The sequence below is a fragment of the Salvelinus sp. IW2-2015 genome, linkage group LG16 (assembly GCF_002910315.2).
Source record: "Salvelinus sp. IW2-2015 linkage group LG16, ASM291031v2, whole genome shotgun sequence".
NCBI classification, from domain to species: Eukaryota; Metazoa; Chordata; class Actinopteri; order Salmoniformes; family Salmonidae; genus Salvelinus; species Salvelinus sp. IW2-2015.
The window spans coordinates 2,894,106-2,907,825 of NC_036856.1; the positions used below are offsets into that span (position 1 = coordinate 2,894,106).

Below are 13,720 nucleotides of genomic sequence, written 5' to 3' on the forward strand. Positions count from 1 at the left end.
GGAGAGGTTTGAAAACCACTGTCCCCTCAGCGCTAACACACCTGATTCAACTTGGCAGCTTATCATCAAGCTCTTACTCTACAGAAAGGTAAAGCCATGCCAGTCAACGCTTTTCCTCCCTGCCAAGGAGTTGAACTAGGGTGAAAAGTAATTGCTTCGGCCCACAAACCAAACTTGTTGTCCATTATTTTTGCTGGGAGCACACATGTACAAAAATGTGCCCTAGTTTAGTTCAGTGGCACTAGGTGGGGCCAACCAACATTAGGCCTGTGGCCAGTGATGATGCACTTTCATTGTGTGTGTCATGGTCACTGGAAGTGCCGACCTGATGCGACACTATCATGATCCTTCGGTGCCGATACTGTATGTATTGCAATTCGATATTGCTCACTATATGTCTGCTGCAGAGAGAAGAGAGAGCATGAGAAAACAAGTTTTGATCAGTCAGGCAAATAAAAGTACTGAAGAGTTTGTTGGCTCACTATTTAAAAAGAAGATGGAGAACATGCTATAGGATAAAACATACTGGAGTTTCGGCTCAGGTACAGACAACTAGCACAAGCTAACGCTACCTACAGTAGCAAATGTTAGTAATTGGCACTCGGTGGGGTGAAATATGAAGTGAAATATAGATGTAATATCATCCAAAAAGAATATGTAACTATCCCCTAGTGACCCTAGGGGGGCGCACTACTCTCTGGTACACTACTCTCTACTCTCTGGTACACTTATTTAGTGTTTACATTGTTCCAAATGGTCAGAAAAATTATTATATTGTAATCTAACAGGAACTGTTTGGCACACATAATACTCATGCCACACTTGCTCCTATACCTTCCTTTTTCTTGATCTCCAGTAGTTTCCACACTTATATCAAATGTCTTCCACAGATGTGACTTCCCTTTTCCCTCCTGAGCAACCAGTAAACATTCCCCCATTTCAAGTTTATTTTTCACATCCTCCGCATAAATGTTGCTGTCGACGTTACTGTGTTCAGAGTTTGTTTTAACCGATTTATTGATGTGATTATGTTAGGCATTTTATTTTATATTTTTTATCTTTATTTAACTAGGCAAGTCAGTTAAGAACAAATTCTTATTTTCAATGTTGGCCTAGGAACAGTGGGTTAACTGCCTTACTCAGGGGCAGAACGACAGATTTTTACCTTGTCAGCTCGGGATTCGATCTTGCAACCTTTCGGTTACTATTCCAACACTAACCACTAGGCTACCTGCCACCCCACCTATAGGTCAGGCCCTATTGGTCACATGCATGCAATACTTACATGTTTCATGTAAAGAGAGGAAGGGTATGGAATGTGTTTCCTAAACAATTTAGGGATTTCAGTAACTGAACTTTTCATATCAGGAACTGAAAGATTGAAAGCGAATGTCTTTCCAAGATGCTTTTAGCCCAGGTTGAATAATGAAATGTATTTATTTTTTTACACTCAGAAATTAATGAATGAATTTACCATGACTATTCATCAGTCAAATGTCAGAACCAATATGCACACTGTGTAACTAGTGACTGATTTTCTACATGATGACCGAGTGAAAGGGAACAAAGATGCACAACCACCACCCTAGTGAGTCGTTTGAATTGTAAGACCAAGTCAGTCGGTGGTCGTGCAGTGGGTGAGTCAGAATCACAAGGCCTACTTCTGAATGGACCAGTTACAGTGATATAGCCTACACATAGAAATAGAATGACCAGAAGGGACTGTAATTCTGTGTTTATGGATATAGTCACATGTACTGTTAAAATCCACTAGAAGCTGTAGTCTGGTTGTTATGGAGAAAGGGGAAAACATTTCCAATCCAATCCAGCTGTCATTCCGCAAACCTGCCCACTTTTTGCTAAAACAAAACAAAATATGTCCCCAAATATGTATCTCAGCTCCAGAGGCATCTAGTAATGGGCTTTAGTAGTCGGTAAAGGGAAAGGGGGATACCTAGTCAGTTGCACAACTGAACGCATTCAACCGAAATGTGTGTTCCGCATTTAACCCAACCCCCTGAATCAGAGACGTACGGGGGGCTGTCTTAATCGATGAGCACATCATCGGTGCCCAGGGAGCGGTTGTTGTTGGGGGTTAACTGCCTTGCTCAAGGGCGGAACAGCAGATTCGAACCAGTGACCTTTGGCCCAACACTCTTAACCGCTAGGCTTCCTGTCGCCCAGGTTTAGTGTGAGTGGAGTTGGATCCTGATTTAGGCTCCTTAAAATAATTTATTCCATAGCGTCGGCTTGTCTTGTATGAATTATGAAATTAGGCCTGTGCTATGCTGCACTTGTGGCGACTCTGTGCTGTAATTGTGCTCTTTGTTTCAATAAAGCCCCCCAGATTGCCTCTGATGACATTAATGTATATCTTTTTCATAACGTTACTTAGTACTGGGTTTATTGGAGTATAGATTCTGTGGAGTGTTAGCTAATCCTCCTCAGTGTATTCATTCATTTATAAACATGTTGTTTAATAAGTTATATCAGTGAGGTTGTTTATGCTTTAATTTACAGCCCTGGTATTTACTTAGACATTGCATGAAAAATGGTTATTACAAATCGACTACCTACTTTTTGATTCTTTGGGGTTCATTGAAACTCTAAACCTACTGTAAGTAATAGGTTGTTTCTTAGTTCATACCAAGACTAAAACAGAACTGTAAAATAAAGTGTAATGTCCCATAGTTCCCTTAGGTTAGATCGTTTCTGTAGGTTGTGATGATACAGGAGTTCCATTAGACACACATTCGCTGCGTCCTGGTTCCTTTCTCGCCAAATGATCTTTGTTACCAGATAGCGTTTGCTTGAGATGAGTTATCATAGATGCTGATTTAGGCTGTTTGTGGCCGAGAACCCTCCCGACGCGGAGACTCGAATTACACTGATGTAGGAAACAAACTCTGGGGTCATCCAACGACCTAGTCAAACAGTCTTCAAGTTCCTCAATCTGAAGGAGGAGAGCTCATCTCGTAGTGGAGCAGTTCTTTATCCAAGGGACACCTTTATGGTCCAAGTTTGAAAGAGAGCATACAGACTACAGACTGCAATATTGCTTTCATGCAGTGTTTTCAGAACAGTGCTAAATTAAGGACAGCAGATGAGTAGAGGAAGCCACTTCAGATAACCAAGTATTTTGCATATGAACTCTATTTCTAGGGGAAACTGAAAGTTAATTAGCAACTACAGACACAAAAACCCTTACAAACTAGCCTTGAACCCTTTTACTGTAGCTAGAGAGTATATGGGGCCTACTGGGGATTGTGGGGAACAGACCGGGATCGTGTTCATTAGGCACAAAACGTTCAGATATCTGACTGAAATAGGGAGGGACTACCTGAACTTGTCCAATAAGGAACGGTCATATTCTTTAGACTATTGCAACCTGCTCAAAAATATGGCACACACACACTTGATGGTTTCAAACAATCCTAACCTGTGCTCTGTGTGTTTCAGCTGGACCAGCTGGTGGTTGATGCAGCCAAAGAGAAGAGGGCCATGGAGCAGAAACACTCCACCATTCAACAGAAGGTAACACACACACATACACACACACAGAAACATGACTTTTTTGGCACACTTGCGCTATACACTGAGTGTACAAAACATTAAGAACTCCTTCCAAATCTTGAGTTGCACCCCCACTTTTGCCCTCAGAACAGCCTCAATTTATCGGTGCAAGGACTCAAAAAGGTGTCAAGCATTCCACAAGGGATGCTGGCCCATGTTAACTCCAATGCTTCCCAAGTTGGCTGGATGTCCTTTGGCACTGGCAGGATAGAGTTTGGGAAACCCTGCTCTAGCTAAGTTTGAGCGCGCACACACTGTCTCTAGCCTTGGGGAGCTCTGGTTTAAAGCAGTGATTTGACTGAGCCGGGTCCTTTTCCCTCAGCCATAAAGCCTTTCTTATTGCACTCTAACCCATTCTATGAAAGGATCAGCCCTGAAACTGGGATTTTCAGAAAGCCTCACCAATATACCCCCAGTTACTCATCCACTTCTGCCCTTCTTCACTCTAATGCATGCAGTCATAGAAATGGAGGATCTGTCATTCTACTTCTATGAGTACAGCATGTATTGTAATGAAAAAAAGTAATTATTCACGACTATCTATGAGGTATTTTGTCATTGTATTTTGTCACCCCATTCACTTCTGTACCTATCTACTCACTCTAATACACACACTATCATTATATTTATCATTCTATTTCTATGCAAACAGTATGGATGGTAAATTCATTATTTCATTAATGATGACTATTAATGGTTTATTTAGCACTATGAAACACAGAACTGCAACACTAGTGTTCCACAATGTGTTGTGGAACACTAGAAGAGTAGAGGAGTCATTGGGCAGGCGTTGATAATGGGATCTCACAGGCTATGTCCTAAATGGCACCATAATAAGTCACTGACACACATCATGCTTTATTCAAGTGGGTCGGACGCTTCGGGGCTCACTTACCAAACGACAGGGATACGTTTCACCATCTATCCCTGTTCGCTACTCTCCCTGTAGATTTAATAGATGCTCCCCAGCCCGTGGCTGCAACCCACGTGGAATTCCTAGTCTCCGGCAGCTTTTAGAACTGCCGATTTGTGGTCAATAAGGCTGCCCTTAAGTCCCTACACTTTTTGGCCCTGATGGAGTCATGGATTACCCCAGAAAACACTGCTACTCCAGCTGCTCTCTCGTCATCTGACTGTGTTCTCTCATAATCCGAGAGCGTCTGGTCGTGGTGGCACTGGGCTACTAACTTCTCCTAATTGGAGATTTTCTCTTTTCCCTCTCTCTCACCAGTATCTCCTCATTTGAATTCCATCTGGTCACTGTTACTTGTCCACTCAAGCTTAACATTGTTTTCGTCTATCGCCACCAGGTGTCCTTGGAGAGTTCTCGATAAACTAATTTCCCGACGATGGCTCACCAGTCATCGTACTGGGCGACTTTAAACTCCCGACGCCTGACTGCAATTAATTTAATTCCAACTCTTTCTTTCCACTCCTTTCAGGGTTTCATGAAAATCCTGGAAAAGTCATGGAATTTTGAAATGGTGTTTTCCAGGCCTGGAAAAGTTTTGGAAAAGTCAATGGAAATTAAATCATTTCAGTTCATGTAATTTATCTAGGTACTGTTTTTAAATATTTTATGAATCAAATAAAAATATCAGCCAGAATCGGAATGACACTTTAGCGCGTCTGTGTTAGCGAGTATCACCTGCATGCATGTGTGGGCCGAGACGAGTGGGCCGTTGCTCAAGGAGAGAGAGGCAGTCGGACAATATGATAGAGAACAGACTAATAAATAGGTAGCCAATTCAAAACATATCTTGTAGTTAAATGTTTTCGTCATGACCCAAAAACTTTCCACCGACACTTGCGAGTGTGGGCTTGCTTCAGCTGAATAGCCATTTGATCTTTGATATAATAAATGAGTGAATTATTTCAAAAAGCATAAAACGTATTTCGTTGTAATGTTGCATTGTTGTACATCAAGGGTGGTTAACCATCCTCCAGGAGAGCTAATGGGTGTGCAGGCTTTTATTCCAGTGCCCCTCTAACAAACCTAATTTTAGAAATTAGCTGCTCAACCGGACCTTGATAAACTGGCCCTGTGTTTGAGCAGAGCTTGATCAAAAGCCTGCACACCCAGTACCTCTCCAGACTGAGGGTAGACCACGTGTTTTATACTGTTGCCTAACAGGTGTTCTACTTTGGGGGGGGGGGGGGTAAAAGTGGAAAAGTCATGAAATTCCATCTGTCAAAATGTGTATGAACCCTGCCCTTTACTCTTTTGACCCCTTTCCCAGTCCCCTTCCACTCACAAGGCAGGCAATACGCTTAACCTCATCTTCACAAGAGGCTGTTTCCCTTCTAATCTCTCTGTAACCCCCCTCCATGTCTCGGAACACTACTCCTCCAACCCTTCCCACTTTGCTCCTACCTAGATGGTCATGCGCCGCCGCAATCTTTGCTCTCCCTCTCCCACTACTGTCTCCTCTTCTATCCTATCTTCTTTTCCTTTGGCTTAATCCTTCTCCCTCCTGTCTCCTGACTCTGCCTCTTCGACAGTACTCTTCTCCCTTTCCGCATCCTTCGACTCCCACTGTCCCCTTTCCTCCCAGCCGGCTCGACCTTCCCCTCTTGCTCCAGTGGCTGAGTGACTCACTGTGTGCTTACAGAACAAGGCTGGGCGGAAATGGAGGATAACTAAACTTCTGAAGGACCTATCATCCTTCCACTCGCCCTTCTGTACCTTCTCTTCCTCTCTATCTGCTTCTAATGCCACTTTCTATCACTCTAAATTTCAAGCTTTTTTCAACTTTCTCCTCCACCTTCTCCCTCCTACCGCTCTGTGGACGACTTTGTCAACCACTTTGGAAAAAAGGTTAACAATATCCGTTCCTCATTCTCTCGGGCTACTGAGCCCACTGATCCCACTCACACAGAACTACCCTACGCCTTGACCTCTTTCTCCCCTCTCTCTTTCTAGATGATATCCTGTGACTAGTGATGTCTGGCCGCTCGACAACCTGCCCACTTGACCCCATCCCCTCCTCCCTTCTCCACACCATCTCTGGAGACCTTTGCCCATTCTTCACTTCCTTCAACTCATCCCTGACATCAAAAACTACAGACCGGTATCCCTTCTTTCTTTTCTTTCCTAAACACTTGAGCCTGTTGTCTCTGACCAACTCTCTCGTTGTCTCTCTCAGAATGATCTTCTTGACCCTAACCAGTCAGGCTTCAAGGCGACTCACTCAACTGAGACCGCTCTCTTCTGTGTCACGGAGGCTCTCCGCTCTGCCAAAGCGGACTCTCTCTCCTCTGCGACTAAATCTAACTGCTCCCTTCGACATCGTGAACCATCAGATCCTCTTCTCCATTCTCTCAGGGTTGGGTGTCTCAGGTTCTGCACAATCCTGGATTGCATCATACCTGGCAAGTCGCTCCTACCAGGTGGCGTGAAGAGGATCTGTGTCTGCACCACGTGCTCTCACTACTGCTGTCCCCCAGGGTTTGGTTCTAGGCCCTCTCCTTTTTTCTCTTTACACCCTGGCAAACTTCTAAGCTTGGATGTCGGCCCACCAGCTCAAGGTCAACCTCGACAATACACAGCTGCTCTTCCTCCCGGGCAGTATTCATTTTGGAACTCTTTTTAGTCTATCATTTTTCTGCTTAACATCCTATTCTCTTCCCAACAGAATAAATATGAGGGGGGGGGGGGAAATTAAATATATATATAATCATCTGGCCATGAATTCCTAAGCCTACATAGATATTAAAAGAGCGACGGAGAGGGAGTCACTCGATCACGCCATTATCAATGTTCCACAGACGCCGAAGCCACATTGATGTCCAAAAGTAAAACGGAGGCTAATGACTTTGAATGGGAACTAATGAGTTAAAAGCCCAGTAATGTAGTCGAGTCCGATTGAAGTCCCCTGCTACCAAATGTTTGCATATAGGCTCCCAGGGCCACGTTCAGTTGCAAAACGTTCTCTAACGTTGCAGATAAAGATTCCATTAATAGAGCTAACATTATTCCTTATTCAACATGTCAGAGAGAGATGTTTGTTCTACATAGCATATTATATATATATATATATATATATATATTATATATATTATATTATATTTATATCTGAACGTACCAAAACGTTGCGTCCTGCTGAACGTGCCCCAGCTATAACTAGCTAATGAGGTAACAAGCATGAACAAGGGGAAGCCTAAATTTTTTTTAGCAGCCCCGTCCGCAAGTAGCCTAGTTTTACAATGGTCTGTGACATGCGTTATGAATGTACACTGAACAAAATTATAAACGCAACATGTTGGTCCCATGAGCCGAAGTAAAAAATCCCAGAAATGTTCCATATTCACAAAAAGATTATTTCTCTCAAATTATGTGCACAAATTTGTTCAGTTCCATGTTAGTGAGCATTTCTCCTTTGCCAAGATAATCCATCCACCTGACAGGTGTGGCATATCAAGAAGCTGATTAAACAGCATGATCATTACACAGGTGCACCTACTGCCGGGGACATTAAAAGGCCACTCGAAAATGTGCAGTTTTGTCACGCAACACAATGCCACAGATGTCTCAAGTTTTGATGGATCGTGCAATTGGCATGATTTCTCCATCACTGGCAAGACCTCTCCATCACGCACGGTTGACAAATCCACTGTGTCCTCCTCTCAGAGTGCAAAGAACCTTGGCATGACCCTGGATAACAGCCTGTCGTTCTCTGTAAACATCAAAGCAATGACTTCGCTCCTGCGGGTTCATGCTCTACAACATCCATGTAGAGTACAACCTTTCCTCACACAGGAAGTGGCGAAGGTCCTAATCCAGGCACTTGTCGTCTCCCATCTAAACTACTGCAACTCTCTGTTGTCTGGGCTCCCCGCTTGTGCCACCAAACCCCTGCAACTTAGCCAGAACGCCGCAGCCCGCCTGGTGTTCAACCCATGTCACCTCGCTCCTCCGCACACTCCACTGGCTTCCATTTGAAACTTGCATCATCTTCAAGACCCTGTTGTTTGCCTACGGAGCAGCAAGGGGAACTGCCCCTCCTTACCTTCAGGCTATGCTCTCAGTGGACACCTGCTCATCGAACATCTCATTCCAAATTCATGGGCATTAATATGGAGTTGGGCTCTCTTTACTGCTATAACAGCCTTCATTCTTATGGGAAGGCTTTCCACTAAATGTTGGAACATTGCTTCCATTTATCCACAAGAGCATTAGTGAGGTCAGGCACTGATGTTGGGCGATTCGGCCTGGCTCGCAGTTGGCGTTCTAATTTATCCCAAAGGAGTTCGTTGGGGTTGAGGTCAAGGCTCTGTGCAGGCCAGTCAAGTTCTTCCACATCGATCTCGACAAACCATTTCTGTATGGACATCGCTTTGTGCACAAGGGCATTGTCATGCTGAAACAGGAAAGGGTCTTCCCCAAACTGTTGCCACAAAGTTAGAAGCACAGAATCGTTTAGCATGTCATTGTATGCCGTAGCATTTAAGATTTCCCTTCACTTGAACTAAGGGGCCTAGCCCAAACCGATATTTATCCTCCGCCAAACTTTACAGTTGGCACTATGCATTGGGGCAGGTAGCGTTTTCCTGGCATCCGCAAAGCCCTGATACGTCCGTCAGACTGCCTGATGGTGAAGCATAATTTATCACTCCAGAGAACTTGTTTCCACTGCTCCAATGTCCAATGGCGGCGAGCTTTACACCACTCCAGACTCTTGGCATTGCGCATGGTAATCTTAGGCTTGTGTGGGGCTGCTTGGCCATGGAAACCCATTTCATAAAGCTCCTGACGAACAGTTATTGTGCTGACGTTGCTTCCAGAGGCATTTTGAAACTCAGTAGTGAGTCTTGTACACGAGGACAGACGATTTTTACTCGCCAAGTGCTTCAGAACTCGGCGGACCCGTTCTGTGAGTTTGTGTGGCCTACCTCTTTGCGGCTGAGCAGTTGTTGCTCCTAGACGTTTCCACTTCACAATACCATCACTTACAGTTGACCGGAGAAGCTGTATCAGGGCAGACTTTTTACAAACGGACTTTTTGTTAAGGTGGCATCCTATGATGGTGCCATGTTGAAAGTCACTGAGCTCTTCAATAAGGCCATTCTACTGCCAATGTTTTGTCTATGGTGATTGCATGGCTGTGTACTAGATTTTATACACCTCTTAGCAACGGGTGTGGCTGAAATAGACACATCCACTAATTTGAAGGGCTGTCCACATACTTTTTTATATAAACTGTGTATATATAGTTGTATATATAGTTGTGTGTGTGTGCCAGATTATTTTTGGGATCCTTCAAAGTAGCCACCCTTTGCCTTGATGACAGCTTTGCACAATCTTGGCATTCTCGCAACCAGCTTCATGAGGTAGTCACTCAACCAAATTGGGATGATTTGAACCGCAGAGTCAAGGAAAAACATCCAACAAGTGCTCAGCATATGTGGGAACTCCTTCAAGACAGTTGGAAAAGCATTCCAGGTGAAGCTGGTTGAGAAAATGCCAAGAGTGTGCAAAGCTTTCAACAAGGCAAATGGTGGCTACTTGATTTGTTTAACACTTATTTTGTTACTACATGATTCTATATGTGTTATTTCATAGTTTTGATGTCTTCACTATTATTCTACGATGTAGAAAATAGTAAAAAAGTAAGAAACCCTTGAGTGAGTAGGTGTGTCCAAACTTTTGATTGGTACTGTATACAGTGCTTTCGGAAAGTATTCAGACACCTTGACTTTTTCCACATTTTGTTACGTTACAGCCTTTTCCTAAAATTGATTAAATCGTTTTTTCTTCTCATCAATCTAGACACAATACCCCATAATGAGCTCTGTCAGGATGTATGGGGAGCGACACTGCACACCTATTTTCAAGTCTCTCCAGAGATGGTCGATCGGGTTCAAGTCCGGGCTCTGGCTGGGCCACTCAAGGACATTCAGAGACTTGTCCCGAAGCCACTCATGCGTTGTTTTGGCTGTGTGCTTAGGGTCGCTGTCCTGTTAGCTCTGGAGCAGGTTTTTATCAATTATCTCTCTGTACTTTTCATCGTTCCCTCAATCCTGACTAGTCTCCCAGTCCCTGCCGCTGAAGAAAACCCCACAAGCACGATTCTGCCACCACTGTGCTTCACCGTAGGGATGGTGCCAGGTTTCCTCCAGATGTGACGCTTGGCTTTCAGGCCAAAGAGTTAAATCTTGCTTTCATCAGGCCAGAGAATCTTGTTTCTCATGGTCAGAACGTATTTTAGGTGCCTTTAAGCAAACTCCAAGAGGGCTGTCATGTACCTCTTACTGAGGAGTGGCTTCCGTCTGGCCACTCTACCATAAAAGCTTGATTGGTGGAGTGCTACAGAGATGGTTGTCCTTCTGGGAGGTTCTCCCATCTCCACTGAGGAACTCTGCCAGAGTGAACATCGGGTTCTTGGTCACCTGTCCGACCAAGGCCCTTCTCCCCCAATTGCTCAGTTTGGCCAGGCAGCCAGCTCTAGGAAGAGTCTTGGTGGTTCTAAACGTCTTCCATTTAAGAATGTGTTCTCGGGGCCCCTCAATGCTGCAGAACTTTTTTGTACCTGTGCCTTGACACAGTCCTGTCGTCTCTGTGCTCTACGGACGATTCCTTCCACCTCATGGCATGGTTTTTGCTCTGACATGCACTGTCAACTGTGGGACCTTATAGAGACCGTGGACTCCAAGTTGTAGAAAATTCTCAAGGGTGATCAATGGAAAAAGGATGCACCTGAGCTTAATTTCGAGTCTCATTGCAAAGGGTCTGATACTTATGTAAATAAGGTATTTCAGTTTTTTATTTTTAATACATTTGCAAACATTTCTAAAAAACAGTTTTTGGTTTGCCATTATGGGGTATTGTGTGTAGATTGATGATAAAAAAAAATAAAAAAAATGAAAAAGGCTGTAACGTAACAAAATGTGGATAAAGTCAAGGCGTCTGAATACATTTCGAATGCATATATCTAAAAAAATATATATATATAAATAATGTTTAAAAAAGGAACACAATGGATAAGCTTCACTGGAACCTGTTTTTGTGCATGAGTGAGTTTGTTGGGATTTGTTGTGTGTGAATGTCTGTGTATGTATCTACGTCCAAGTTTGTTTGCCTGTCTGGCCTCTTAGTATGTCTGTCAGTCTGTGTCTGTATGTAAATCTCTTTCCAGCTCCATTTTTTGTGTCTGTGTGTGCATGTCTGTCTGTGTGTGTGAGCGGAACATGGCGAGCAGCAGCTTGCTCTCCAGCATGAGCAGCACTTCCAGCCAGGGAGCCCTCTCATTCGCGGCCCGTGCAAATTTACGCTCATCCTTGTGCGTCTTGCATCCCAGCGCCCTCCCTGTCCAACCCCCTCCCTTTTACTAGATGCTATTTTTATGTTGTCTCGCTCCCTCCCTCTCTCTTTCTCTTTCTGCCAGTATGTATCAGCAGTTCTAACCTCTCCTCTTTTTCTTCCACCTCTCTCCACTGTTCCCCAGGCTGCTCTGCAGGTAAGCCTTTTTTCCTCTGTGTATTTCTGTGCTATTTCGGTTCTTTCTGCATGTTGATAGTCTGAAGTCATCATGATATATTATTGACACATACATGACGTGACCGGGTTAAGACCACTCAGTCCTCGTCACATGTTGAAATCCATGCATGTCGGCTGTGTTATATACCAGTCATTCATTCACCTAATGTGTTTATGATACAGCATATTGCGACAGTCTAGTCTTTATGCCTTACTGCAAAGGGAATGTGAGAGGCAAGGTTGATATCGGTCTAATTGCAACGTTGCAGAACATTACGAAAATGTGTTGTGCTAGCTGGGATAGGCTGAATCTATAACATACTAGCTAATTGCTCAGTTGAAATATTCGCCTAGACTCATGTGCATTTCATTTCCTCATGACTGCGGTTTTTAGAGTGTGCTTAGTATGCCTTATATCTGCCTGTGTGAATTATTAATACGTTTCTAGAGGGCTCCATCGTGTTACAGATTGTCCCCTTTTGGACAGAGGGGGGCTCTAAGTTTAGCTCAAAGTATTAGCTTTTCTGCTTCTCAGAGGAGGCAGTGGATTGTGAACTGGAAAGGGTTCATTTTGGTTTTGTGGTTTGTGCATGCTGCAGGAGAAAACATGAGTCTATATACATACTCACACAATGGGAGAAGTAGAGTACATGGCTCTCAAATAGAGGCTGTATAAATGTTTCATGCTGGAGCTAATCTGCACGGGGTTCGGTTGGTTATTCTAAACCCATTGCGCAAGTCAGCATCGACCTGCACACACACACACACACACACACTCGCATCCCAATGAGTTTGCATGCCGCTGCGGCCTCAGCGGAAGGGGGAGGTGCCAAACTCAGCCAGCAGCAGTGACGAGTGTTGATGAGGGACGGACAGACACACACAGGGTAAGGAGGGAGGCTTGTTTTGGAGAGAGGGAGCTAGTCCGAGTGTGACAGGGCTGTCACTTGAGATGCTGCGGGAGGACAGGCAGAGGTAGCTTCCACTAGCTAGCCATTGTCAAGGTGACTGGGACACCGACACACACACTGACCTGCTGTCACAGACATGAAGATGAAGATCTTCAGCAGATTCCACTATGTGTGGTATCTGGTGAGTCCGCTGAAAGAAGGGGGCAAAACATGTTTATTTTTAGCTTCATATGGCTCTGTGCCATGGTCATGCTCTCTGTTGTGTGTGTGTTCAACTGTCTCCTCTTTCTCAGTTTCTCAGCCCTTTCTCAGTCTTCTGGTGTTACTCTTTTAGGAGGTGACAGAGGTTGAACCTTTTCCCGATGGACGCAGCTTTTGCGCGTGGAGGTCCTCCGTATGTAATAATTGATTTTCATTTGCTATTTGGTTTCCATTGACCCCCCCCCCGCCAACTCCCTCCTCTTCTCCCTGCATAACCAGAGTGATTAGGGATTCCATTGTCATGCTGTACATTCATGTGGTTTTCTCATTATAAAGTATGTCTCCCACGGTTTACCTTCTGACTACAAAGCAATAGCCTGGTCCCAGATCTGTTTATGCTGTCTTGCCAACTCCTTGTCACTCATGGTCCAGTTGTCAAGACAGCCCAATTGGATCTGGGATCAGGCTAAAGAAGCATGGGTTTGACGTCTGCTTACATGTGAGTTCTGAGCTCTGGTTGTTGTCATTACTTGGGCTCTGTTTGACACCTTTATTACTT

The 13,720-nt window shown here is 44.2% G+C and overlaps 1 protein-coding gene across 2 annotated transcripts in view; it reads left to right on the plus strand.

Moving 5' to 3' along the window:
- The window catches only part of LOC111975682 (arf-GAP with coiled-coil, ANK repeat and PH domain-containing protein 2), a 91,198-nt gene that overhangs the window by 45,727 nt on the left and 31,751 nt on the right, over positions 1–13,720 (plus strand). For both annotated transcript variants that reach the window (XM_070447460.1, XM_024004189.2), the window contains exon 9: positions 3,460–3,534. In XM_070447460.1, coding sequence (XP_070303561.1) covers positions 3,460–3,534 — 75 coding nt within the window. The remainder of the gene's footprint in view (positions 1–3,459; positions 3,535–13,720) is intronic.